The 26861-nt window shown below is 19.3% G+C and overlaps 6 protein-coding genes across 6 annotated transcripts; 3 read left to right on the plus strand and 3 right to left on the minus strand.

The window, feature by feature from the left end:
- Nucleotides 1-776: 776 nt before the first annotated feature.
- SRAE_X000125700 (EPS15 homology (EH) domain and SH3 domain and Protein kinase-like domain and EF-hand domain pair-containing protein) lies at nt 777-7145 on the plus strand (the record flags this gene model as incomplete). Its single annotated transcript, XM_024646919.1, has 6 exons — nt 777-923; nt 975-3657; nt 3709-3956; nt 5704-5738; nt 5819-6034; nt 6089-7145. 6 exons carry the CDS (start codon nt 777-779, stop codon nt 7143-7145), a joined length of 4386 nt encoding a protein of 1461 aa, XP_024498721.1.
- Nucleotides 7146-7183: 38 nt separating this feature from the next.
- On the minus strand, nt 7184-8043 carry SRAE_X000125800 (Collagen triple helix repeat-containing protein; the record flags this gene model as incomplete). The annotated part of the gene is made up of 2 exons (XM_024646930.1): nt 7184-7847; nt 7889-8043. The coding sequence occupies 2 exons, from the start codon at nt 8041-8043 to the stop codon at nt 7184-7186; spliced, it is 819 nt and encodes a 272-aa protein (XP_024498722.1).
- Nucleotides 8044-9181: 1138 nt separating this feature from the next.
- On the plus strand, nt 9182-10937 carry SRAE_X000125900 (Male sterility, NAD-binding domain and NAD(P)-binding domain and Fatty acyl-CoA reductase family-containing protein; the record flags this gene model as incomplete). The annotated part of the gene is made up of 4 exons (XM_024646941.1): nt 9182-9961; nt 10026-10514; nt 10554-10747; nt 10799-10937. 4 exons carry the CDS (start codon nt 9182-9184, stop codon nt 10935-10937), a joined length of 1602 nt encoding a protein of 533 aa, XP_024498723.1.
- Nucleotides 10938-11255: 318 nt separating this feature from the next.
- SRAE_X000126000 (5-hydroxytryptamine receptor 1) lies at nt 11256-14381 on the minus strand (the record flags this gene model as incomplete). Its single annotated transcript, XM_024646952.1, has 5 exons — nt 11256-11400; nt 12208-12345; nt 12402-12604; nt 12651-12956; nt 13812-14381. 5 exons carry the CDS (start codon nt 14379-14381, stop codon nt 11256-11258), a joined length of 1362 nt encoding a protein of 453 aa, XP_024498724.1.
- A 6684-nt stretch (nt 14382-21065) lies between these two features.
- On the plus strand, nt 21066-21637 carry SRAE_X000126100 (Zinc finger, LIM-type domain-containing protein; the record flags this gene model as incomplete). Its single annotated transcript, XM_024646963.1, has 2 exons — nt 21066-21516; nt 21561-21637. 2 exons carry the CDS (start codon nt 21066-21068, stop codon nt 21635-21637), a joined length of 528 nt encoding a protein of 175 aa, XP_024498725.1.
- A 1036-nt stretch (nt 21638-22673) lies between these two features.
- SRAE_X000126200 (Hypothetical protein) lies at nt 22674-23346 on the minus strand (the record flags this gene model as incomplete). Its single annotated transcript, XM_024646974.1, has 5 exons — nt 22674-22728; nt 22784-22857; nt 22916-23004; nt 23141-23248; nt 23304-23346. 5 exons carry the CDS (start codon nt 23344-23346, stop codon nt 22674-22676), a joined length of 369 nt encoding a protein of 122 aa, XP_024498726.1.
- Nucleotides 23347-26861: the final 3515 nt, after the last annotated feature.

Raw genomic sequence — 26861 nt, forward strand, 5'->3', positions numbered from 1 at the left:
ATAATATTGTCAAAATTTATCAAACTTCTATATTATATATATGTATATATATACATATATATGTATATATTTGCTACAATTATAGACAAATATATGTAATATTAAACCATTTACTTTTATAGTTTAAATAAAAAATAATGAAAAAAAATACAAATAATTTTTAAATGGTAAAATATTATATATCATTTATAAGATATAACTTCCCAACAAACTATGATAATTATTTTTTCTTTATAATTTGTATATATCGTATTTTGTTTATTAAATCTTCAATGTTATATTAAATTATGATATTTATTTTTAATTATATATATATTATATATTAATTTAACTTTTTATACTTCAAAAATTTAAATTTATTTTAAGTGAAATTTTTAATTATAATAAGCATAGTTATAATTATTTTTATATATTTTATAAAAAGCAATTATATTAAATGTCAAAAGAAGATTTTTTCTACTTTCTTTAAATATTAAAATACCAATTATTTTATAAATAAACTTCTTGAAAAAGTAATTTTCAATATCTCAATAAAATTTGTAGTATGCCTATATCATTGATATCCAATTTTAATATGATTATTGTATGTCTTTATGTATATATTTTTCCAATGGATAAATAACTCTTAACCCGATGTGTATGTCTATCGACAACATATACTTGTATATTTATATATATAATAAACTTTTCTATGGCACTAATATAAATTAATATTATTATTTTTTAGTTAGCATATTATCTCAATTTAAGAATATTAAAATTTTTTTTTTTTTGATATGGCTTCAAATTTTTTTAATGAAGTACATGATCGAGAACATGCTATATTTTTTTTAACAGCAGCCAATGGTGGTAATGTTATAAGTTACCAGGATGCCGTACAATTTGCATTAAGATTAGGTTTAAATATAATGATAATTGAACAGGTATGTATTACATTTATTAATAAAAATAATAATAATTTTATTTTGATAAAGGCTGCTCTCTTATCAGATTTTTTTAATGGTGGTAGTGTTTATGATTGGAAAAGATTTTGTACATTTGCCTATCTTTGTAGAGCTATAAAACAAGGATATATTTTAACAACACCATTAGATTTAAAATGGAGACAGGTACCAATACCTAATCTTGAAACAATAAAACTTCAATTACATTCTATGGGTATAACTTTTGGACCCATTAATAAACAAAATGTTGGAGTATATCAATCTTCAACACCAACACCATTTGATGAAAGAAAATCTGGTGAAAATTGGAATTTGTCAGCAAATTTAAAAGCAAAATATGCTCAAAGATTTAATCAATTAGACAGTCAACGTAAAGATTATTTAGATCAAAATGTAGTTACAAGAGTATTAAGAGAATCAAACTTGCCGAATCATGTTTTAGCAAAAGTATGGGAATTTTGTTGTGGTAGTGGTCCAATTTCAAGAGGAAGATTTATAGCTGCTGTATTTATGGCAGAAAAATTGGCTGAAGGTTATACATTACCATCAAGATTACCTGAAGAATTGGTATCTGTTATTACTGGAATGCCAATAACATACAGTCCTACAACAATTCAAACAATGAATCATTGTCATGGAGGTATGACATTTGAAGAAAAAAGGATGGATAATTTAAAAAGAAGTGAAGCTGTTTTACAACCACGTAGAGAAGCATTATTAGAACAAGAACAAGCCCAAAAAGCACTACTTATGCGCAAACAAGAAGAGGAAAGAATAAGAAGAGAACAAGAACAACAAGAATTAGCAAAACAAAAATTAATTGAAACATTAAAATATGAAGTAAAAGAATTAGATGGTAAAAAGAAAGACTTAACACGTCTTGTTGAGAGGTTAAATGAAGAAAATTTAAATATTCAACATGATATTGAGAAAGCTGAATTTACCCTACAAGGAATTGAAGAGAATACTAAAGAGTTATCTTCTGAATTTCAAAAAGATGTTGAAATATTTCGTAATATGACACAAGCTCATACAGAAGCTAAGGCAAATTTTGAAAAATGTATAACTGAAATTGATAAATATACTAAAGAAATTCATTTATTAGCACAAGAAATTGCCCAAAATTCTCATGAAATGCTTCAATTAAAATCTCGTTTTGCTTCAAATCCAGAACTCGTTCAATTAGAAGAAACAAAAAATGAATTATCTCAAGATATTGAACATTTAAAAAATGAAATAGAAGCATTAAAAGAAGTTGCTACAAATGAAGAAATTTTTGAAGCAAAAGCTCAACATTTAGAAAAAGAGAATGCTCAAAAATTTTCAACATTAAATAGTACCTTAATGGTTGCTGCAGAAAATTATATGGAAAAGTATAATGAATTAAATACAAAAGGTACAGCTAAAGGAATGATTAATTTAGATAAATTATATAATCTAGCTAAAGAAGGAAAACCAATTATAGCTTTTCCAAATATGTCTGAAACATTTAGTAATAATACTTTAAATGAAGATAACAATTATTCATCATCAACTTATCCAAATCCATTTGCTGAAAGTAAAAATGAAGAAAATATTGACCCATTTGCTAATGTTGAAAAAATAGATAATAATTTTGATGATCCATTTGGAGGGAATGATAAAAGTCAAGATAATGATGACTTTTTTAAGAATGATCCATTTAATTGTAATCAAACAACAGATGATAATACATTTAATGAACCATGGTCGGAGATAAAAGAAAGTAATTCTTTTAGTAACAATATTACTAATGATAAGAAAAACAATATAGATATTAAAGAAGGAGAAGATAATAATAAAAATAATAATTTGAAAAATAGTATCGATGATCCATTTAACACACTACAAGAAAATGATAAATGTTTAACAAATGGTAACATAACAAAAGATAATTCTATATTTAACAAATCTTTTGATAATTTTAATCATATTCAAACACCACAAAATCAAATAGAAAATCCCTTTAGTAACGCAAATATATCCTCAACGTCAGATAAATTTATTGGAACAAATAATGGAATGAAATGTTATGTAGCTATTCATGATTTTGAAGCTCCAAAAGATGACACTGAAGCATTATCCTTTAATATTGATGACATGTGTATAACAAATCAACCAGAAAATGGAGAATGGGTTTATGGTGTTATTGGTGATAAAGTTGGTTATGTACCAACAAGCTATTTTAAATTAGTAGATGATTTTACCACTGATACTGAAACAATTAAAAAAATTGTAAAAATTATTGAAGATGGATTAAAAAAACAAAATAATGAAAATCCATTTGAGACTAATGATACTTCTGGACATGTACAAATTTATTCCGAAAATGAAAATAAAATTTCTATTCAAGATAATTTTAAAGAACCAATTTATTGTGAAGCTAGAATGATAACAGGATGGAAATATGAATTTAATGGAGAAAGTTGTTTTATTAAACAGGGAGAAATATTACCTGTACTAGAACAATTAGATGTTCAAACAAAAATTCTTCATAATGGAAGAGAAATTCTTATTCCTAAAGCATTGTTATCAACTATTGATGGTGGTTCATTAAATAAAATTAATAGTAATTCAATTAAAAATAGTATATCATCAAATAGTGTTCAAAATAGTTATGTTAAACAAGGAATAGGAGAAACAAGAAGTCTACAAGAATTACAAGAGAAAATTAGAACAGATTTGACATTTAGTGGTATGTATTAATTAAAAAATTTTTTATTTATAATATTTTTTTTTTCTATAGATACTAAAGCATCAAGAACAGAAGAACATTTAGCTAGATTACATTCTCCAAGATCAAGTGAAAATAAATTTGATGTAACATCAAAAATTGCCATAGCAGAATATGATTTTGAACCAAGAAGTGATGATGAATTAAGATTTAAGAAAGGTGAGAAGATTATAGTTATTGATACAACAGATGGAAGTTGGGGTCGTGGATATTTAGTAAATAGTGCTGATACTACACCAATGTATTTTCCAATGAATTTTGTAAGATATGGCTAAAAACACTTTATTTTTTGGTATTGTCTAAAATAAATGATTTATATATATATTAATTTTAACAGCATGATAATTAATTTTATGCAAGAAACAAAAAAATATTTTCCAAAAGAATAACAAAAAGCATTATAATCTTAAAAGTTATTACCATTTAAATTTCACTTTTTATGTATTTGTTTACTTAAAAATAGAACAATTTTACTGTTGAATGTAACGGTATTAGCAAATTTATAATATTAGATATATATTTTTTTTATAAATCTTTTTATTCATATGTTTTTTGATAATTTTAATTTTATAAACATATATATTTTTTCTATAAATATTTTTAACTGTCAATAAAATAAAAAAAAGATGTTTTTGTTTATCAATAAAAAAAACAAAAAGTTAATAAATAACTCTAATTTGATAATAAAATTCAGCTGAGTAATAAAAAAAATTTTAGTTAATCCCTATTTTTAGTATTATTGGATAAAAAAATATAAATGTAAAAATAAATGTTATTGTTTTATAAAATTTTTGCATGTTATAATTTATATAAGATATATATGTCCTTAAAAGAATAATAATTATAAAAAGAAAAATATATAAAAAAAAAGATATTCTTATAGTTGTTTTTTTCTTCCTCTTATGATCTATTGTAAAAAAAAAGGATGCTTTCTTTTGTTTTTTTGACAACAAAATAGATATAAAAAGATGTTAAAAATTATTTGTTAAAATATCTTATTTTTATTTTATCTACATCATTTTATACATAACATTTTTATTCTTTTATAAAAATATAACTTTATTTGAAATGCCAAATAACTTTTATATATTTTTATTTTTACAATCTTTTGTATTACTTCTTTTTTTAATAGAAATTCTAACAAAATAAGTTACTCAAACTTTTGTTATACTATATAGTAGATATATTAAATAAATTTAAATTATAGTAATCTTTCTTTTATAAATTTTTAAAATATAATCTATACAAGAAATAAAATACAAACCTTTTTTAAAATATTAGTTTTAATTTCAAACAAATGTCACGTATTTGTTTAAAAAATGTTAATTTATTTCTCTATTTAATAATTGATAAAAATATAAATAATAACTATAAATTATTCATAGAAATTTTTGCAATTTAAATAGCTTTTATTATTAAGTATCCATATATTTTAATAAAAGATATTATAAAAATTTTTTATTTATACTTTTTTTTAAAAAAATGTTTTTTATTTACTATAATTATTTAATATTTTATATTTAAATTGTTTTTTTTTTATCAGTATTTAAAAAAAATTATATTGTTATATATTTTTATCTGAGAAAAATTAGCATCATTGTACTTATATATTTAATATATATATACATATATATATATATATATCCAGTTGATAGATAAAATTAAAAAGAGTAAAAGAAAAATAGATTGGGTAACTATAACAAAATAAGCTTGATAATAATATGGTATACGATTGCGCTTAACATTATGTTAATTTTTCCAAATGTACTTGTATAATTCAATTTTATAAAAATTGCACATAAATTTATGTTCTTATTTTCTTTTTAAATTAATTTTTTTTTTATTTAATTTTTATTTTCATATTTTTAATGTATACATAATATATTTATAAAGTCATTTTTCAAAGAATTATTTTTTATTAATATTATAAAATATTTATTTAATTTTTAATAATATAAATAATTAATATTTTTTTTAAAATACATATATATATATATATATTTTTAGACAAATTGTAATATGTCTAATCTAACAATTATCAAGTAAGTTTTATAAATATATTTATATGTATATAATATATATATTTAATACATTTATATATATATATATATAATGTTTTTAGTCAATCATTGTACCATGGTAAAAGGCATGATAAATCCCTTGTTTCTGATGACAGTCATTTAAAATGTATGAAAGAAATATTATCCACAATGAAACATGATGAAGATCCAAATAGTGTTTTAGAATTTAAACAAAAAACTCATCAACTTTGTGCAAGATTTTTAGGTGGTGCATGGAAAATTGCTTCACTTGATGAAATTAAAATTGATAGAATAAAGTATATTTAAAGTTTATATTTTTTTTTTAATATTTTATTAATTTTTTTTTATAGAGGTGGAATGTCTAATATGTTATTTTTATGTTACTTAACTGAATTTAGACCAAAGATAAAAGCTGAACCTGATAAAGTATTATTAAGAGTTTACTTTAATCCTGAGACAGAAAGTCATCTTGTTGCTGAGTCTGTTATTTTTACTTTACTTTCAGAGAGACATCTTGGACCAATGTTATATGGTATATTTAGTGGTGGAAGATTAGAAGAATATATCCCGTCAAGGCCATTATCTACTAAAGAAATTGCATTTTCAACAATATCAAATAAAATAGCTAAAAGACTTGCTAGAGTACATCAATTAGATATTCCTATATGGAAAGAACCTGATTATCTTTGTGATGCAATGGAAAGATGGTTAACACAATTATTACAAAATAGTAAGGATAATGAAATTATATTAATTTCTGACAATTATAATTCATATACTCCAAATAATCTTACTTACCATGATATTTGGAATGAAGTTGAAAAATTACGTTTATTATTACAAAATTGTAAAAGTGCTGTAGTTTTTTGTCATAATGATTTACAAGAAGGTAATATTTTACTTCCAAAAGCATCATCTGGTAATATAAGACAAGAATCATTTTCTGGTGATGATACACCATGTAATACAAATCAATTACGTGCTTTTAATCCATTTGATCCAAAATTAGTTTTAATAGATTTTGAATACGCAAGTTATAATTACAGAGGTTTCGATTTTGCAAATCATTTTGTTGAATATTCAATTAATTATGATGTTGATAGTTATCCATATTATGTCATAACAGAAGAAGACTTACCAACTCAACAAAAAATGAAAGAATTTTTTAGAAGTTATTGTATTGAATTAAATCGAAATCTTTATGAAAATGATTTAGAAGAAGAGGCTGAAAAAATGTTAAAAGAAACAATACCATTTATTGCTATATCTCATCTTTTTTGGGGAATATGGGGATTATTACAAGTTCATGTATCACCAGTTGGATTTGGTTTTAATGAATATGGAAGAGATAGAATTGGATTATATTTTAAAAATCGCAACCTATTAGAGAATTTAAATGACAATTAAAATAAAATTGATTTGTATCTAATTTTTTTTTTGTATTTTTATTGTTTAGAACGTCTTGGACAAGGGCAATATCTACCATCTGATCCAGGAATTCCTGGATATCCTTTGGAACCTTTAGTTTGATTAAGTCCTGGAAATCCTTTTGGACCAGATATACCTGATAAACCTCTTTCACCATCTTTACCAGAAATTCCATGTCTTCCATTTCTTCCTTTTTCACCTTTAAAACCCATAAATCCTATTCTTCCTTTCATTCCTTTTTGACCAATTGGATAATAAATTCCGTCAATTCCTCTTTGGCCTTTAGTTCCAGGAAGACCTGGAATTCCATAAGATCCAGAATCACCTTTTAATCCTGGATACCCAGAAAGACCACGTTTACCAGGTTGTCCCTTAATACCATGTAAACCATTTATTCCTGGTTCCCCTTTTTTTCCAGGCAATCCTCGTTCTCCAGTAACACCCATAGGACAAATTCTACATTGATTAATAAAATCATAGTTTATGGGTAAAAAATTACCAGGAAGACCTTTCATTCCTGGTAATCCAGGAAGTCCTCTTTCTCCATCAAGTCCTCTCTTGCCTGGTAGACCTGGTCTTCCAACAGGACATTTATTTAATGTATTACAAAAACATTTTTCATTAAATTCCATAAAAAAACTTTCTTGTCTTTTGAATCGTTTGTATTTATTTTTTTTAAAACTAAAATATTATTAATAGAAATATTATCATTTAAAATTTACGTAAATTCTTTATCATATAAATTAAAAAAATAATGATATTCTTGGAGAGTTTTTGTAAATGATAAGATTTTTTTAGATATCTTAATTACAGAAAACAATGATAAGATAATAGATAAAAAAGAAAATAAAAAACCAATTTTAAAAATTTCTTTCATTTTAGTTTATAAAAATTATGTTTTAGTAGGTAGAAATTTATTATTTATAAAATTACATGATAATAAAAATATAGAATACATACCTATAATTAAAAGATTACCCTGAAATCCGTTCCATGTTCTAGTACTTTGTTCAAAGATATAAGAATAGTTATATATATCATATTGTAATAAGAAAAATTTTTAAACATAATAATAAAATAAAAAAATATTTTATAATGTATTATTATTATAATAAAATTAAAAAATGGTAAAAAAATAATTTCTTCGTTTGATAAGATACAAACTATAATAAATAAATTAATATTGTATAAATAAAAATAATTGATAATATTTTTAATGAAAAAAAAATAGTTAATTTTAACTATAAAGAAAATCAAAAAAATGGGGTGACTTTTATGATTAATGATAAAAATTAATAACTACATATTAGTTAAAAATTCATATAAAAAATGATTTTCTCCAAAAATGATTATCATTCTTTATATCATGAAAATTTTTCTTGATTTCTTCCACTTATAACAAGCATTACTTTCATGTACCTATACAAATTCCCAAACAAAATATTATATAAAAATCTAATTTATTTAATTTTGATAAGATAAATATTTTAAAATACTAAAAGTATTAATAAATATATATGTTTTCTTATTAACTATATATACATATATTAATAAACTAATTTTTAATCAAAATTCTTATCTTTATAAAATTAAGCTTATTGTATATAAAATTTAAGTTATTGAGCAATCTATCAAATAGATATGTTTAAATATGTTAGACAGAAAAACATTATACTTTTGAATATCATAAAATAAATTATTAATTATTTTACAAAATTGCAAATAGATATAATTTAAAAGTATTTTTATTAATTTATATTAATATCTAAATTGCATCTTTTTTTTAAGTAATCAATTTTGTCTTATAAAAAAATTATTTTATTTATAATTTTAATATATAATTAAAAATATTAATCAAGTATCATTTTTATTTTAATATGGTGTGATTTCTAAAGATTACTATTAATATATTTATTATTGATTTTTATCAAAATATTTTTTGTATATTAATAAAAATTTTTTTTTATTTAATTCTAGTATATAATATAAACATTTTAGGATAAATTTGTCATTTTATGATGGATAAAGAAAATTCAGTTGAAAAATCATTTAATGGCTCTAATATCTTTATTACAGGAATTTCTGGGTTTTTAGGAAAAGTACTTGTTGAAAAATTATTATATGAATGTGATGGTATTGAAGGTATTTATTGTCTTATTCGTGTTAAAAGAGGACAAAAACCAAGTGAAAGATTAGAAGAATTAATTAATGGAACATTATTTACACGTATTAAAGCTAAAAATCCATCAATTTTAAATAAAATTCATGTTATTGAGGGAGATCTTTTACAGCCAAATCTTGGAATGAGTAATGAATCAATACAATTATTACAAGAAAAAATATCAATTGTTTTTCATTGTGCTGCAACAGTTAAATTTGATGATATTTTACGTGTCTCATTAACAATGAATCTTATTGGAACACATAAACTTGTTGAAATATGTAGAAATATGAAAAATTTAAAAAGTCTTGTTCATGTTTCAACTGCATATGCTAATTGTCATTTAAATGAAACAACAGAAGAAGTATATCCATCACCTGTTGATCCACAACAATTAATTAATGCCTTAAGTTGGATGGATGATGATATGTTAGAAATGGTAACACCTAAATTATTAAATCAACGTCCAAATACATATACTTTTACTAAAGCATTAGCCGAAACTCAATTTATAAGAGATGCTAAAAATTTACCCGCAATTATTGTTAGACCATCAATTATAGGAGCATGTTGGAAAGAACCACATCCTGGTTGGACTGATAATTATAATGGTGCTACAGGAATAATATTTGCTGTAAGTATAATTATATAAATTATCTTTTATCATTATCAATTAATAAAATATATATATATTTTAGGTTGGTAAAGGAGCTATTAGAGTTATGCCTGGTGATGTAAATTGTAAAGCTGATATTATTCCTGTTGATATAGTATCAAATATGTTAATTGTTTCTGCTCATTATAGAATGAATATGACATCAAATGAAATACCAGTTTTTCATTGTACCTCTGGTGAGTTAAATCCACTGAAATGGAAATTTATAAATGAGTATTGTAATCAATGTTTAACAACATATCCAATGAAAGATCCAATTAGAATACCATATTGCATAATGACAACAAATCACTTAATGTTCTTATTTGATTTCTATTTAAGATGTTATACACCAGCAAAAATACATGATTTTATCGGTGGTTTTATTGGAAAGAAGCAAAATAATGTTAACAATTATAATAGAGTTTATAAAATGATTAAAACATTAGAATTTTTTACAACAAATGATTGGAATTTTAAATCTGAAGGATTAGTAAATTTATGGAATACATTATCTAAAAATGATCAAGAAGTAAGATTATTTCATAATTATTAAAACATTTTTTTTTAGAAATTTAATTTTGACATTCGTCAAGTAAATTGGGGCAATTATCTTTTTGACTATATCATTGGAATTCGTTTATATTTACTGAAAGAAACTATTTCTGATTTAAATCAATCAAAATTTAGAGTTAATAGTCTATGGAAAAGAAATCTATTTTATTCATTTATTTTTTGGGGATTCATTGTTAGATTAACTGCTTCGTAAGTTTTTAATACTATAACTTCTTTTTTTATAAAAATTTTTTTTTTAAGAAAAACAACACCAAAAATAAAAATGTTCCTTTGGCTATTTGGAATTATTGCACATGTTATTGGAAGAAAATATTTTATCACCACAAAACATAGAATTTCAACAATTGATCAATATATGAAACGAGCTTCAAAAACATAAATGTATATTTTAAATATAAAAAAAAAAAATTTTTATTTTAAAATTACAAAATTATATAAGCGATTATATATAACTCGAATTTAACTTTGATTTTGGTTGTGGCAATTTTGATCCCTTATAACGAATATAATCATTTTATTGTTAAATTGAATGTTTGTTTTTAAAAATAAAACATTTTAATTCTACTTGTTTTGAAATAATTTTGGCATTGTTAATTTAAAAAAACAAAAATTTACACTATTTATATATAAATAAATACACGTTAAAAAATTTGAAAAAAGCAAATTATTTTTGAAATAATAAAAAGAAAATGGATTCTTATACCAGAGCATTGTTTTGCGATTCAATGGTACTATTTTTTTTTGAAAGTGTTGGTGTAATTGGTGTCTCCTTAATTGAAGATTTTTTTATTGATTTTGTATAAGTTTTTTCTTCTACTTCATTTTCTTTAATTTTTTGCGGTCTAAAAATAAATAATATATATGTTTTTTTATATTATTTTGAAAAAATAATACATATTAATAATAAATTTTTTATTATTTTATATAAAAATTATTATCCCTATTTATGGTAAAATAAAAATTGTTGTTAAAATTTTCATCAATATGTATTTAATTTTTAAATATTTTATTTGTCATCAATTTAACTTTATGTTAAGGTCAAAGAAAGTTATCTATTTTATTTATATATGCAAAGAAACAATTACAAGGAACAACGATTTTCGATTATCTTTCTGGATTATACATTAAAATTTTACTTCCTGATATTTGTAATCTTTTTTATAACTTTTCATTTAAAGTAAGAAATATATTTTAAAAATTTTTATTGGTGGGTGGTTTAGAGTTTACTTTTTGTTTTTGTTTAACATTTAATGTTAAAATTACTAATAACGTAATTACATAGGTAAGGTATAATAAATAATTTAAATTTTTTTAACATTATTTTTATGAGAAAAAATTTTACATTGTCTTAACATTTCTTCAAGTGAAAAAAAATATTATGAATGAAAATGTTACTATATATATATTATAATCATCAATGAAATATGAATAAGCATATGTGGATAACATTAGTAAATTAAAAATAGCTATATTATTTGTCATTTTAAGGGTAAAATATTTAAAGTTACTTGTTAATATTTTTTAAAATTTAATGTTAAAACAAAATTTTTCACCCCAGATATTTTTGAAAGGAAAAAATATTTTTAAATAATAATAAATCATTTAATTTGACTTGGTTAATATATTATGAATGTTATAATTAAACTTACTTTAAAGGCCCATACTTTTTAGTGAAACTTTCGTGTCTCACAACAGATTTAAGTGTTCGAAAACGACAACATAACATCTCACGAAATGGTACACGAAATTCTGAATTATATTTGCAATAAATTAATGGATTTAGCATACTGAAAGAATTACAACATTTATCTTACATATTTTATTAATATTTTTTTTTACATACCTATTTGAGTATCCTAACCATAAAATTAAATTATCAAGCCATATTGGTGCATCTATCAATTTGAAAGATTTTAATAATGCCATTATAAAAAATGGTAACCAACAAACTATAAAGGTACTCATTATAACACCTAAAGTTATTCTGGCTTTATTTTCTTTAACAGCATGATGGTTTTGTTGACTATTTCTTCTTGTATGAGAAATCTATAATAATATATATATAATAAAAATAATTTTTTTTTTAACATACCAATGGCATTCTAACAACATTCAAAAATGCACTTGATCGTCTATTATAAAAAAATTTTGATCCTGATTCAGAAGATGACAAATCATTATCACTTGTAATTAGATACGAATTTGTTTTTTGCAATTTTTTTGTTGGCAAATTTTTTTTATCATAATCTTCTAAATATAAACTTGTGCTTCTCTCTTCTTTTTCAGCTAATCTTTTAGCAGCTTTTAACATTTTCCAATACAATATTACCATCACTGCAGTAGGTCCATAAAATGTAAAAAATGTTGCGTAAATTTGATAAAATTGGTTTTGAGGGACCTATGAAAAATATACTTTAAATTATCGTAAGTTTATTAAAAAAAATTTTAAATAAAATTTGGGAAATTCTTTTAATGAATTTCATACTAAAGTATGATTGATGTAACCACAGCATACATATGATATTTAATATTTTATTTTTGAATGCTATTAATCTTTTTGAAATGACATTATAAATTTTAAACTTATCCTTTTGTCAATATCATCTTATTTCAATTTCAATTCATCTCAACAATCTTCAATTTACTTTATCATTTAAAAAGCAATTAAATTTTTCAAAATATATGTAATCATTAAAAATAAATTTTGATTAATATAAAGTTTAAAAATACACATTAAATCACAATTTTATGTCCAACATTTTTAAGTTTAAGAAAAAAAATTTTAATATTATATCTTAATATTTTTTTTTTACTTCAATAAAATTATTTGTACAAAAAAAAAATGACTTCTACATTAATAATTACACTTTCTCAAAAAAAAAGTTAACTAAAAATTAACAAAAGTTTCACTTCATAAAAACAAAGAAAAATAATTTTTAAATAAGTCATTTTCCTAACAATTAACTATTTTGGAACTATTTAAAAAAAAAAACAAAAAAAATTTACAACATTTTTAAGATAAGAAAAAAATTAAATACTTTGTTTTTATCCTAAAAAAAATGATACTTAATATATAAAATAATGTTTAAGTGTAAGTAAGATAATTGACATTGATTTAAAAAAAATAGTTAATAATTTTTTGTTAATTTTTAATAAATTTTTAAATATTTATAATTTACTCTTTTTTTATTCATATATAATAAAAATATAATTTGTTTACATTTTTGAGGTAAATAAAAAAACAAAAACTTACTTGACAAACATTGCTATCCATTTTCCATGGTAAAAATATTAAAGGTGTCACTGAGACAAGAAATGCTCCACACCATACTAACAAAATATAAATAAATATTCTTTTTGAAGTTCTTTGAGCACAATAACGTAATGGTTTTGTAATGATTAAATATCGGTCAACAGTAATAAAACATAAATTCAATATTGAAGCGGTACATAATGTGAGATCAGCTGATGTCCATAACCTACATACAGTTTCTCCTAATATCCATCTATTTTCAAAAAGTGATAAAAATGCTATTGGCATAACAAAAAAACCAACAGAAAAATCTGCTACAGCCAAATTAACTAGTAAAAAATTAGGTGGTTGTTTTAATTTTCTAACCATAAATACAGCTAAACACACCATCAAATTTCCTATTAATGTAACAACTATAATGATGGATACTACTATGCACATAATTGCTGCAATAAATGGTTTTATTGGAATATTATGAGATACATTCAAAAAAAGATCGTTCTCAATAATTACATCTTCATTGTTTGGTAAAAAGTCATAATCAGAATATGTCTCAAAAGTTTCTGACATTGTCTGCTTTTAACAATTGTTAAATAACAAAATGAATTATAAATATATAAATTCACATAAAAATATTTTAACAATAAAGTTGAATGATCACCTGAAAATATAAAATACTACTAATCTTTCCTATATTTTTAATATACAATAAGCGATTAAAAACAAATCAAACAATAATGGGATATATTTGTAATATGTTTTTTTTTTTTCTAACAATATTAATATATATAAACATTAATTATAAAGGGAAAAATGTTTAATAATGTTTATTTCCAAAAATTAGATATTAATTGTTGTAGAATAAGAAAAATTTTTTGAATAAAATGTAGGAAGGACATAAAAATGCCAAAAGAGCTAGTGTGAAATTTGATGACATAACTTGATAGCTCTGTCCACGATTAACAAACAAAAGAAAGTAAAATTTTAAAAATGAAGACACATTAGATAAATATGGATAGGAGGTTTAATTTAAATAAATAAAATTCATGGAAGAATGACATATGCCGGAAAGTAATTAAGACTCATCTTGTAGTTGGATCAACAATATAATATATCAAAAAGATTATAGTGTCATATTTCACAAATATACATGTTAACCTTTAATTTTTCTTTATATAACAGATTATAGAAAATTCCTAAAGATAATATTATATATATAAAAAAAATAATGGTAATATTTTTTTTTATAAATGAATTTTATTAATATATTTAATGGATAAAGTAAAAATAATTATAATAACGTGATAGTCACAAAATAACAATGAGAATATTATATAATATTAATATCTATTTATAAATAAAAGGATAATAAAAAATAATAAATTTACTATAAATTTATTTTGCAAAAATATAATATTGTTAAATTTTTTATTATTCAAATATATTTATATTAAACTATAACATCAATCATTCAACATAAAAATTAAAATAAAATATTTAGGTAGTAAATTGAATGACATTAATCGTATTTAAAAAATAGTTTTTTTTTTTTATATTTTTATAAAAATTTTTATATTTATAAAAAATGTACATTTTTATAAGGATATATAATTATAAGTTTGATTTTAAATATTAACATTTTAAAAAGGTATCTTTAAAGAGGAACCATTTTCTTATAGTGGTAGTTGTGCAAGACAATAGGAAATCAGTTTTAAGTTTACTTTTAAAGAATAAATTCAATTTTCATACTAACCTTTTAATTTTTAAAAAGCATTTATAAAAATTATTTTCTCATATGGTTTTAATAAAAAAAATGAGGGATGTATTGACATAAAAATATATTTAAACTTCTAAAATACTATAGTTCTACTATTTTTTTTTCTTTAATTTATAATTTATTTATTCTATTGTATTTTTTAGCAAAAAATAAAATAAATGATAAAATATAAATTTTCTTTTTTTTCTTAAAAATTAATCAAAAATTTTAAAATAAAAAATATTTAGTCTAATTTAAATGGTGAATTTTTGTTTTGTTCAATTAAACAGGAAGTACATGACTTAAAAATTAAGACAATTAAATATTTTTAAAAGAATTTTAATAAATTATGTTAGTAAAATGTTAATCTTCAAGAAAAGGAGATTTATCAATATATATATATAACATTATTGATATATATTTATAAATAAAATTTGCTAGTTAGTAATGTTTTTTTTCTGTAGAATTAGTATTAATAACATCTTCGAAGTCCTAATAATTTTCCATCTACATATCATTTAAAAAAAAAAAATATATATATATATGTAGATATATGTAATGTTTAATATAAAATGACTTCTAAAAAAAAATTTTTTTCTCAATACACCCAACACTACATTTATTGGTATTGGGAAAACAATTTATTTTGATATGTATATAAATTTCTCTAGATCTAGTGAAAGAATAAATATACTAAAATGTTAATTTTATATCTTTTTTAAATTTATAAATGTTCAAAAAATTTTTTATTACCTTAACAACTGTTATTAAAAGGGTAAAGTTACCATTGAAAATTTCAAGTATTGTTTTATAGTTATTTTTTATGAATGACATTTGAAGAAAATATTTTATCAAAATCTTTGTAATGAAAAATAAAATGATAAAAGAATTAGTCAACATATAGAATTTTCTTTAACATTTGATATTTATATATTATATAAATATATGTTATATTTTAAAAATGTTACTTTCAAAATTATTATTTAAATTATAAAAAATGATGAATTTACATTTAACGTATGATAAACATTGCTTTTTGAATTATTGAAGTTGATTCAAGAATATTTATTTATATAAATAATATAGCTTCATAAAGTACATTCTTTTAATATACTACCAATAATTATTGTAATAAAATAAATTTTAATAATAATGTATCAATATTTAAAAAAAAAAAAAATACATATAAAAAAAAATAAATAAATAATGTAGTTTAAAATTGTTAGGGGCATTTAGTAAATATGTTATCAAAACATTTATATAACTAATAGATATTGAAAAAAAAAAAAAATTTATTTTTAAACCTTCTATCAATTTTATTTAATATACTTTCTTTGAAACTAGAAAAAAAAATAATTTATTATATATTTTTTTTTTAATTTTCAAAGTAATTTTTACTGTTTAAATATATATTTTATATATTATTTATTTTTGAAGATCTAAAAATAAATAGATTTAAAAAAGTTATATGTAAGAATGTATTTAAAAGCAAAAACTTTTATTTTAAATAAGCAATAGTTAAGATGTGCATTTTTAAATATATTCTTAAAATATAATTCGATCATCAATATACAATGTAATTATGAGAAAATAATAATTAAATTAAAATAAATCAAAAATAATGATATTGATTTGTAAAAAGAGATTTATTTGAATTGAAGTAAAAAATGTTTGAAATGTTTTTTAAAGATTATACTATTTTCTATCAAAAAAATTACTCTCTAACATATACATAAAGATATACATATATATATATATATATATACATAACATGAAATAAAAATTAATCATAATGAGACAGTATAAATTTAACCTATGACAATCGTAAAAAAAAAATATTCATTTGGCCATTATTAAATAAAACCAAATAGTCATGAGAAAATTTTTTAAAAAGAACAATAAGTATAATATACTTTTATTTCACATTTTTATTTCTTATTTAATAGGAAATCTTAAGATCTTTAAATTATTAAAAAAAAAAAATAAATATATGATATATAAGAATGGGAAATTAAAATAGTAAACTTATTAAGAAATTTTTTATCATTTGATATTATGATGATGTAAAATAATATAAATGTGTGGTAGTATATAAAATACCTACTTTTATAACATATTATTATAAAAATATTTTAAAAAAACATAGGTATATATTGTTTCATCAAAACAAACAACTAATTAAAAGTTTGTTTTTGAAACTTACATTTTAATTATATCAAAAATTTTTCAATATATTTATTTCTATGCATATTCATTAAACAATTCAACTTTTTCTTTTTTTTTTTTGTTACACAATTCCATTAAAAAAATAACAGTCACTTGATGTTTTATAATTATAGTTTTTATTTTTTATTTGAAGAATTTTATATGAAACAAAAATTATAACATCTTTTCATATTAATTGCCTCATGAAGATCAAACAAGTAATGTATAATTTTATAATATTTAATATAATGATAAAAATATGTTGATAATATAATCAAAAGCATTTATATAATATGAAAAATGTTATTAAATAAAGGCATATGTTATAAATGAAGACTTTTAATAAATCACTGAACAAAAATCTAATTAGAAAAAAAAAAATGTTTTTACTAAAAATTAATTTAACTTTTACTATCTGATATGATAGATTATACCAATTTATTTAAAATATTGTATCATTTCTTTTTAAAATACTAAATATTTAGTCGTAAAATAATATAAAAAAAAATAACAAACTGATAGAGAGGGTTAAAAAAAATATATTATCTTTTATGATAGTAAAAATATTCAAATATTTTAGTTATTTACTCATCAAAACAAAAAAAAATATTAAAAGGTTATATGGCAAAATTGTATCATAAATATAACTGATAAATTGCCATATATTATAAAAAAGTAAAAACATCTTCAATCATTTTTATGAAAAGTCTTTTCATTTATTTATGGTTTGTAAATAAAGTTTTGTTATTTTGATTGCTTTCAAAAGTTGATATTCTTCGACAAACTAATATCATAACTTATATAATTAAATTGTTTTTTTATTTTATGGAAGAATATTTTTTTTTATTTTCTTACATTATAATGCAATATAGCTGGGGCATTTAAATATTTTTCTTTATTCCAAAGAAAAGAAAATAAAATTTTTTTTTCTGTAGTTAATGAAAACAACTTAAATTTGTAGTATTGTTGATATATATATATATATAGAATATATAAAATAGCTAATTTAATTAATAACTATAATAAAATGTTTAATAAGTTAGATAAAAGAAAAAAAATATTTTTTAATTGTTTTTTAAATGAAATAAAATGATATAATAAAGTTTTATGAACTAAAAATATCAATAATTAATAAACATTATATTTACAATTTTAAGATTATTAAATTACTAAATCAAAAAATTAAAAATAAATTTTTTTTAACTAAATATATATTATATATATATGTATGTATATATTAAAAAAAGGAAAGTAAAGACAAATTTTTTTGCTTTGTTATTTATTAGACAAAATTTTCTAGGAAGGATAATAAATTTGGCATGCTTTTATTTTATATAAATTATTCAACGACAAAACATTGAAAATATTATATAAATGAAGTGTATAATTTTCTATTTTTTTATTTTTTTTTATTTTATTATTTAATAATATTAAGAATAATTTTTTAAAAGAAAAATCAAGAGATATTAATTTACAAAAAAAAAAAAGTAATATTATGACAATTTTTTTAACTGTACTAAAATCATGAAAATGTACATAAAATTTATCAATAAAATTAACACATATATGTTAAAAGGAAAAAATATATTAGTCATCATTATATATCAATTCTTTTCTCTTAGAAAAATAGCCATATAGTTATTGTTTCAAAGTATACTTGAAACTTGTAATCATTATTAGTTTTATTTATTCTTAATATATACACTTTTTTTTATCAAAATTATAATGTAATTCCTTATATGTAAAAGAAGATTTAAAAAAATAACTGTTGGACTTTTAATAGATTTATATTATAATTAAATACATTTTTAGCAATCACACTAATATATTAAAATGAATTCTTAAAAAAGGCTTTAGTTGTATATTCTTAATACTTTTTATTTTTTTTTTCTATAAATATTTCTTTGTAATTTTCTTTTGTTTTAAAAATGGAAGCAGAAATTTTTAATTAAAAAATACCCAAACATAAAGATGGGTATTATAAAAAATGTACTAAAGATTTTTTATGATATTAATAATAAATAAATAAATAAATGTACTTTAAATATATATGTTTCAACTTATTTTTTAATTATTAGATTTTATAATATTAACATTTTATTAATGTACATTTTTTTTTCAATTAACAACAAGCTTAAAAATAAAATTAAAGGTGAAAATAAATACCAGTTATATATTTAAAGTTCATATCAATTTTTTGTTGACATTTTATTTAAAATGATTTTCTTAGTTTTGGATGAATGATTATTTATAGTAATAAATACTATTTTATAAATAATCACTATCATATTTATAAAATTAACAAAAATTATTATAATATATTAAAAAAAATTTCTATAATATTTTATATGAATATTTATAAGTATGAGAATAAATATTATAAATAATAAAGGTTAAGAAAATACTTTTAATAGAAACTGGAATTGTACATGTTTTAACATTCATTTATATAAAATCTTAATTGAACTTAAACTTAATTATTTATTTAATTTGTTTATTATAATCATTTTATCGAAAATTAAAATAAGAAAATATTTTCAAAAAAATTTTCATTTATTTTTTATGATAAAAAAAATGATATTTAAATTATTATTATTTAATTTTACCTTTATAATTTTAATTTGATAAAATATATTTGCAATATAAAAATAGAAATAATTTACATTTGATTCTTAGTATTTTCATAAAATATTCACCAACTTGTTTTATATTATTGATAATATAATTAATAATATTTTAAACTTATAATTTTATCTTTATTAAATTTAGGTCATTTCACAATATAAAGAAATAAATTGTTTTTAACTGTTCCATACAATATTATGTCAGTTAAATGTACTCCTTTCAATTTATTTTGATTAACTTTTATATTCTTTATTATTTATATTTCTCTCTCTCTCTCAATTTTCATTACATGTTTAATATTATTTAAAATTTTATTATAAAAATAATCTTGTTTTGTTATTAAATTTTATAACTATTCCTCCAAATTATTTAATCATTTTCATCTACCTTTATGTTATTTATAAAATATACATGAAGATCATTTTTAAGATACAATTCTTTTAAAGTTGTTATTTTTAATATAAATTATTAATACATAAAATTTTTCTAATAAATTATTTTCAAGTAAATATTTTAAAAATTTATGTTAATTTTTGTTTGTAAATATTTTTTTAACATTATTTATGTATATATAATATTTTTATATTTTATTAAATTATTAAATATTTATTAATATATCCATTTATTAATTTATTAAAATTTGTATTTTTTTTTAAAGAAAAAGAATAATGACAAATTATCTTGACAATAATAATTTACCACCTATTATGGATAAAGAATCATTAAAAGGACCATACAATTCTAGAAGTAATATATTTTATACAGTACGTACCTATAATAAATCAAATGACAATAAGGATTTTAAAAAAAATTATAAAGTAAAAGATATATCCACTTTTGTTGAAGAACCAAAAAAAGATAATATTCATTATAATGAAGAAAATTTAAAAAAAGTAACATCAACAAGTAAAATGTTTAATAAAATAAGTAACTTATCAAATATTGACTTTTCAGTTAAATCTAAACATTGTAAAAGATGTAATAACGTTGTTTATGAAGCAGAAAAAGTATCAACTGCTGGATCTGTATGGCATAAAACATGTTTTAGATGTTATACCTGTTTAAAATCATTACAATTAGGACAGATATCAGAAAGGAATAATGAAATTTATTGTAACAGTAAGTTAATTTTATTAATTATAATTATTTTTATTTTTAAAAAGGTTGTTATGCTAAAGACTATGGTCCTAAAGGATATGGACATGGTGTTAATGTTGGTACCTTATCTCCTACTAAATAAAATATTTTTCTTTTTCAATGCAAACAACAAAAATAAGTTATTATCTTTTAAGAATATTAAAATATATTTGTATTTAAAGAAAAATTTTGATTTTTAGTTTAAAAAAAATTAACTTATAATTTATTTTTTTTTTTATTTTAAAAATATATTTTTATTAATTCTTTTTTATTTATTGAAAAAAAATAAAAAAAAAAAAGTTAAAAACAATTATATTATTAGTTTAAAGATTATAATTGCAAAGCGATTTTAACGCTTCACAAACTTGAATTAAAGCTATTGAAATATAAATATAAATGATAGTAAAAAAAATGATATACAGGATCAAAATTTTTTTTTCTTTTAATCTCTATACAAATATATTCTTTTAAAATAAGTTGTTTATGATAAAAAAAAATATCTTAAGTAAAAATAAGTTTAGTTGAGTCAACTTCATTATAACACATTAAATTTAACAAGCATTTTATTTTCTAAGAATTTTTAATATAATTACTAAAATAAAATATATATTTTATCTTTTGATAAATTAAAAAATATGTTTGTTAATATTTTTATATTAATTGATTATAATAATTTTAAAAATAATAGCTTTGTAAAGATTAACAAATGTGTCTAAATATATTTAAAATATTATAAAATTTATAGTTAAAAGTAAAATAAATAATATTTTTTTAAATACAGTGTAGTAATAATAAAAAAATAAAATAAAAATGTATTAATCAATGTTTATTTATAGTAGTATCAAAAATATATTTTTAATACTATATATTAAAAATGGTTTGTCTTATTACATAAATAAAAATCAAATTTTTTTGTTATTTATGATTTTGGGAGATATTCTAATACATTATATGATATATATATGATATACAGTAAATTTCAATGATATTTTCTATATTTTTTTTTTGATTAAAATACAATGTTCTATTTACATGATTTTTTTTAAAACATCATTATCGCATTTTGCAATGATAGTTAAGAAATATTAAACATATTGTGCTTCCTCCAACTGCCAATGGGACGATAACAAGAAGAAGGATTAAACTATTGCTTTGTGTTGAATGTTTCTTTTTATGATATTGATTACTTCCTGTCTACAAAAAAAAAAAATAATTATTATAAAAATAAACAGTTAATATATCTTCTTACTGATTTATAATTTGAAAGTGTTTTCTTTCCACCGGATGATTGAAAATGTTCCATTTCCTCTTGTTGTCGGCTATCTATTGAGGCACGAAAAAAGGCAAATGTATTACAAAAATCTTCTTTGCATATACATACCTCTGTAAATCCATTCCAATTTTGTGAACATCCTTCAGGTCTATCTTCATCATGATAAATACATTTTTGGTCTAATGTGCTTTGTCCAGCTAAAAATAAAAATGATAAAAATAATTTTTTTTTCATTATTTTAGAACAAAATGTTGATATCAAAATATAATAACTTTGTTGTTTTTTATATTTGACAATTTTATTTTTACTTCTAAAAAAATGTATATTACTTACGTTTTCCACCTAATCCGACTATACAATAATCTCCGTTACATGTTATTGAATCATCACAATCTGCATTTTTACAAAAACATTTAATAGATTCAATATTTTTATAAAAAACTGTAATAAATCAATTTTTTTTTTATAAAAGGGAAAAATTATAAATTAAACTTGCCAAGTATAAGTAATATAAAATAATGTAAAATATATACAATCATTTTTTAATAATAAATATTTATATTTCAAAAGAAAATAAATCCCAATAGACAAATAAGATAATTCCGTTTATTAAAAGTATATATCTATGTATTAATGTATATACAAAATGATTCTATAATTAAAAATAATATTTTCGTTGTTAGTAATCGTAGAATAAAATGTTATCAATAAAAAGTAACATACTTTTTGGTAAAATTTATAAAATTTTATAAAAATATTACTAATTTATCAATAAATATGCATTTGTTTTTTATATTTTAAAAAATGATTAGTGATAAAAATATTAACCTGGCATATAAATTAATTTTTTTTTTTGTTAACAGATAAACGTCATCTTGATACAGTAGAAAAAGACAACTATAATGTTTAAATAGTAAGGAAGATGATAAATTTATCATATATATTATATGCCACTTTTATTAAGATCATCTGATTTACAACATAATAAAATATATATATATATACATATATTTTATGTTTGAAATCTACTATTACTAAAAAATTATTCCATTATTATTAGTAGTTGTGACATCTTTTCTTAAATAAAAAAGGATAAATTCAAGATGATACTATAAATTTTTAAGTAAATAAATTATTATATGCAGATGTTCCTGGTTAATCGTTAAATAAAGATTAAAATGACAGAATATCAATATATAATTAAGTTTTTTTTTTCTCATAAAAATTAAGTATATATATACTTTTAAAAATTATATTTTTTTTGATGGCTTGGAATAATGGAATTTTTTTTTCCAAATAAATGACAGTTGTTATAGAAATATGATGTATACTTTTATATCAAACTAATTATAAAATATCAACAAAGTTAAAAGCATTTTCTTAATTACTCGCAAAAAAAATAATCATCATAAAAGACATTTATTACTATAGAATTTTAATTTGAATATCATTTTAATCATAATTATTCTATAAAAAAATTTTTTTTTTATATTATAATGGTCATTAATGTTATTTAAAATAACTATTAAATTATAAAATAATAGAATAAAATGATTTTTGATATTTACTTTAAAAAAATTAATTAAAGATATATACAAGAAAGATATTTATACATGTTCTTATGATAAAAATTTTTTCAATAAATTAAAAATATAACGAAAAAAAATAATATACTAAATCAAATGAAGCAAAAAAAAACCAATTTAAAAATACATGATATTTATGCACTTAAGCAAATAAAAATAACCTGGTATAAATTATTTGAATATTATTTTTCTTTATTTCAGTTTTCTTTATATTGGGACAAATCTTGAAGTAAGTTAAATAAAGCTTAAGATAAAGTAGATGGAAAGTCAAAAGTCTTCGTTAAATTGGTCATCTAAACAAATACTTTTTAAATACATATATATATTTAAAATATATATGTTGATATTTATAAACAATATAAATATATATATTTGTACAACAACATATTTTTCTTAAAGTAATTTACAATTTTCTTTTTAATCAAGAAATAAATAATTGTTACAATTGCAATTATCTATTATTCTATGATAAATAATGAATTGTGCCTTTTTTTTTGACTTTTTTAATAGTATCATCAAGATATTGAGTATTCTAATATTTATAAAATTAAAAAAAATTTGTATATTTATAAGATCTAAATAAAGAAAGAAAAATAAGAATATGGTTAAAAAAAATTATTTTTTAAAATTAATATAGAAAATTATATATTATAAAAAGAAAATTTAAATTATTTAGTATAAAAAATTTTTAATATTTTTGTTTACTTCAATTGTATATTTCGCAATTCTTGATAAACATATAAAAAATTTACAAAAAAAAAAATTAAATTATGATATCTATTTTTATGTTTTTCACATAATAATTTATATTGAAATAAAAGAAGTTGGTAAATTTTTTCTTCCTATCATTTTCATGGAAAGAAAACAATCTTGGATAAATATAAATTTTTGGGAACGTATGTAAAAAAGAAGTAAGAATAATAAAAAAAAATTTTCTAAGTACAAAAGAAAAATATAATATTTATTTTTGTAGAAAAAAAAAAATATATAAAAATTTAGTAGATAAAATGAAAATTTTTGAAAAAAAAAAATATATTTTTTTGTTTTTAAAATCTATTTTTAATAATTGTAAATTAATTTTTGATGAAAAGTTTATGATTATGTAAAAACATATTTTACATGGTAAAACATTAATTGTAGCAGTACTTTAATAATATACAATAACGCATCATTTCTTTAATATTTTCTTAAAATTGACAATGGCAAAGCATGACCATAAAGGAATTATCTATTCATGCTCCAAATCCTTTCTCAATTACAATTGTATATATATATAAGTTCTATAAGAATATATTTGGTGTTTGGATATAGATAGAAAATATGTGTATTTATTTATTATCTTAACAATTGTTTCATTTTCTTTGAACTCAAGAAAAACAATTGACGTTTATTAGTAAATCAAAATGAAAGTTTGTTAAATTATATTTTAGTTATTGAGGATTAACTTAAAATGTCATTCAAAAAGAGAACAAAAATTGGTTACTATGTTTAAATAGAAAAAATTAAATGATACAATGATAAAGAAATAAATTAAAAAAATTATTAGATAAAAGAATTACAATTTACGTAAAATAATACTAATAATGTTTATAATTTCTGTTAAAATAGTAAGTAATAAAAATAGAAAAAAAACTTTTTATCTTTATACGATCTTTATAATAGTGATAAATATTCAATTTTTTAATTTCCAAACTTAAAAACATATATTTTAACATATTTAAATTTGAAAAATATTTAAAGTGTCGTCTCTATTTTTTTTTTTGTTCAGAATTGCTGTTTATTAAGCCATTCCTTTCTTTTCAGCATAATACAGAAGAAAAAAAAAAGAAGATTTTTAAAATAAAAAAAATTTATTCTCATCAATTGAATAAAATTATATATGTATAATATGTTTAACTTTTTATATTTAAATTTAAGAAAAACTTTATTCTTCTACATTTAAGTAGTATAATACACGATGACTTAATAAATAACATTTTAAAATAAAACTTTATTTATTTATTAAATTTAATAAAAAAATATTTTTAATAAAAAAAAATATAGATATTTTTATAGATAATGAAAAACAATTAAATGAAACAATTATTTTGTTATAAAAAGTGATATTATAAGAAGTATTTTTTTTATACTATATAAAATAATAAGATAAACTAAAATAGGTAAAATTTTTTTAAGTAAACAAAATGTATTTAAAAAAAAAAAAAAGAAATGAGTTAATAACAATAATAAATGAAATATTTTTTTTGAAGGCCAATTTAAAAAGAAAGATTCTTATTTTTTTAAAAGTTTGACTTTTAGGGAATTAAAAATGAAAACCTAAATCTTTTTGTTTTTGTTAAAAACTATTTAAGGCTACCAGGCAATGATAATTGAAGGCGTTTTGTTGAATTTTTACGTTTTTGATGGTTGATTGATTCATAGACATAATAAATGTACATTCAAGTAACTTTGTTTCTGTAGTTTATAAA

The sequence above is a fragment of the Strongyloides ratti genome, scaffold srae_chrx_scaffold0000002 (assembly GCF_001040885.1).
Source record: "Strongyloides ratti genome assembly S_ratti_ED321, scaffold srae_chrx_scaffold0000002".
Lineage (NCBI taxonomy): Eukaryota > Metazoa > Nematoda > Chromadorea > Rhabditida > Strongyloididae > Strongyloides > Strongyloides ratti.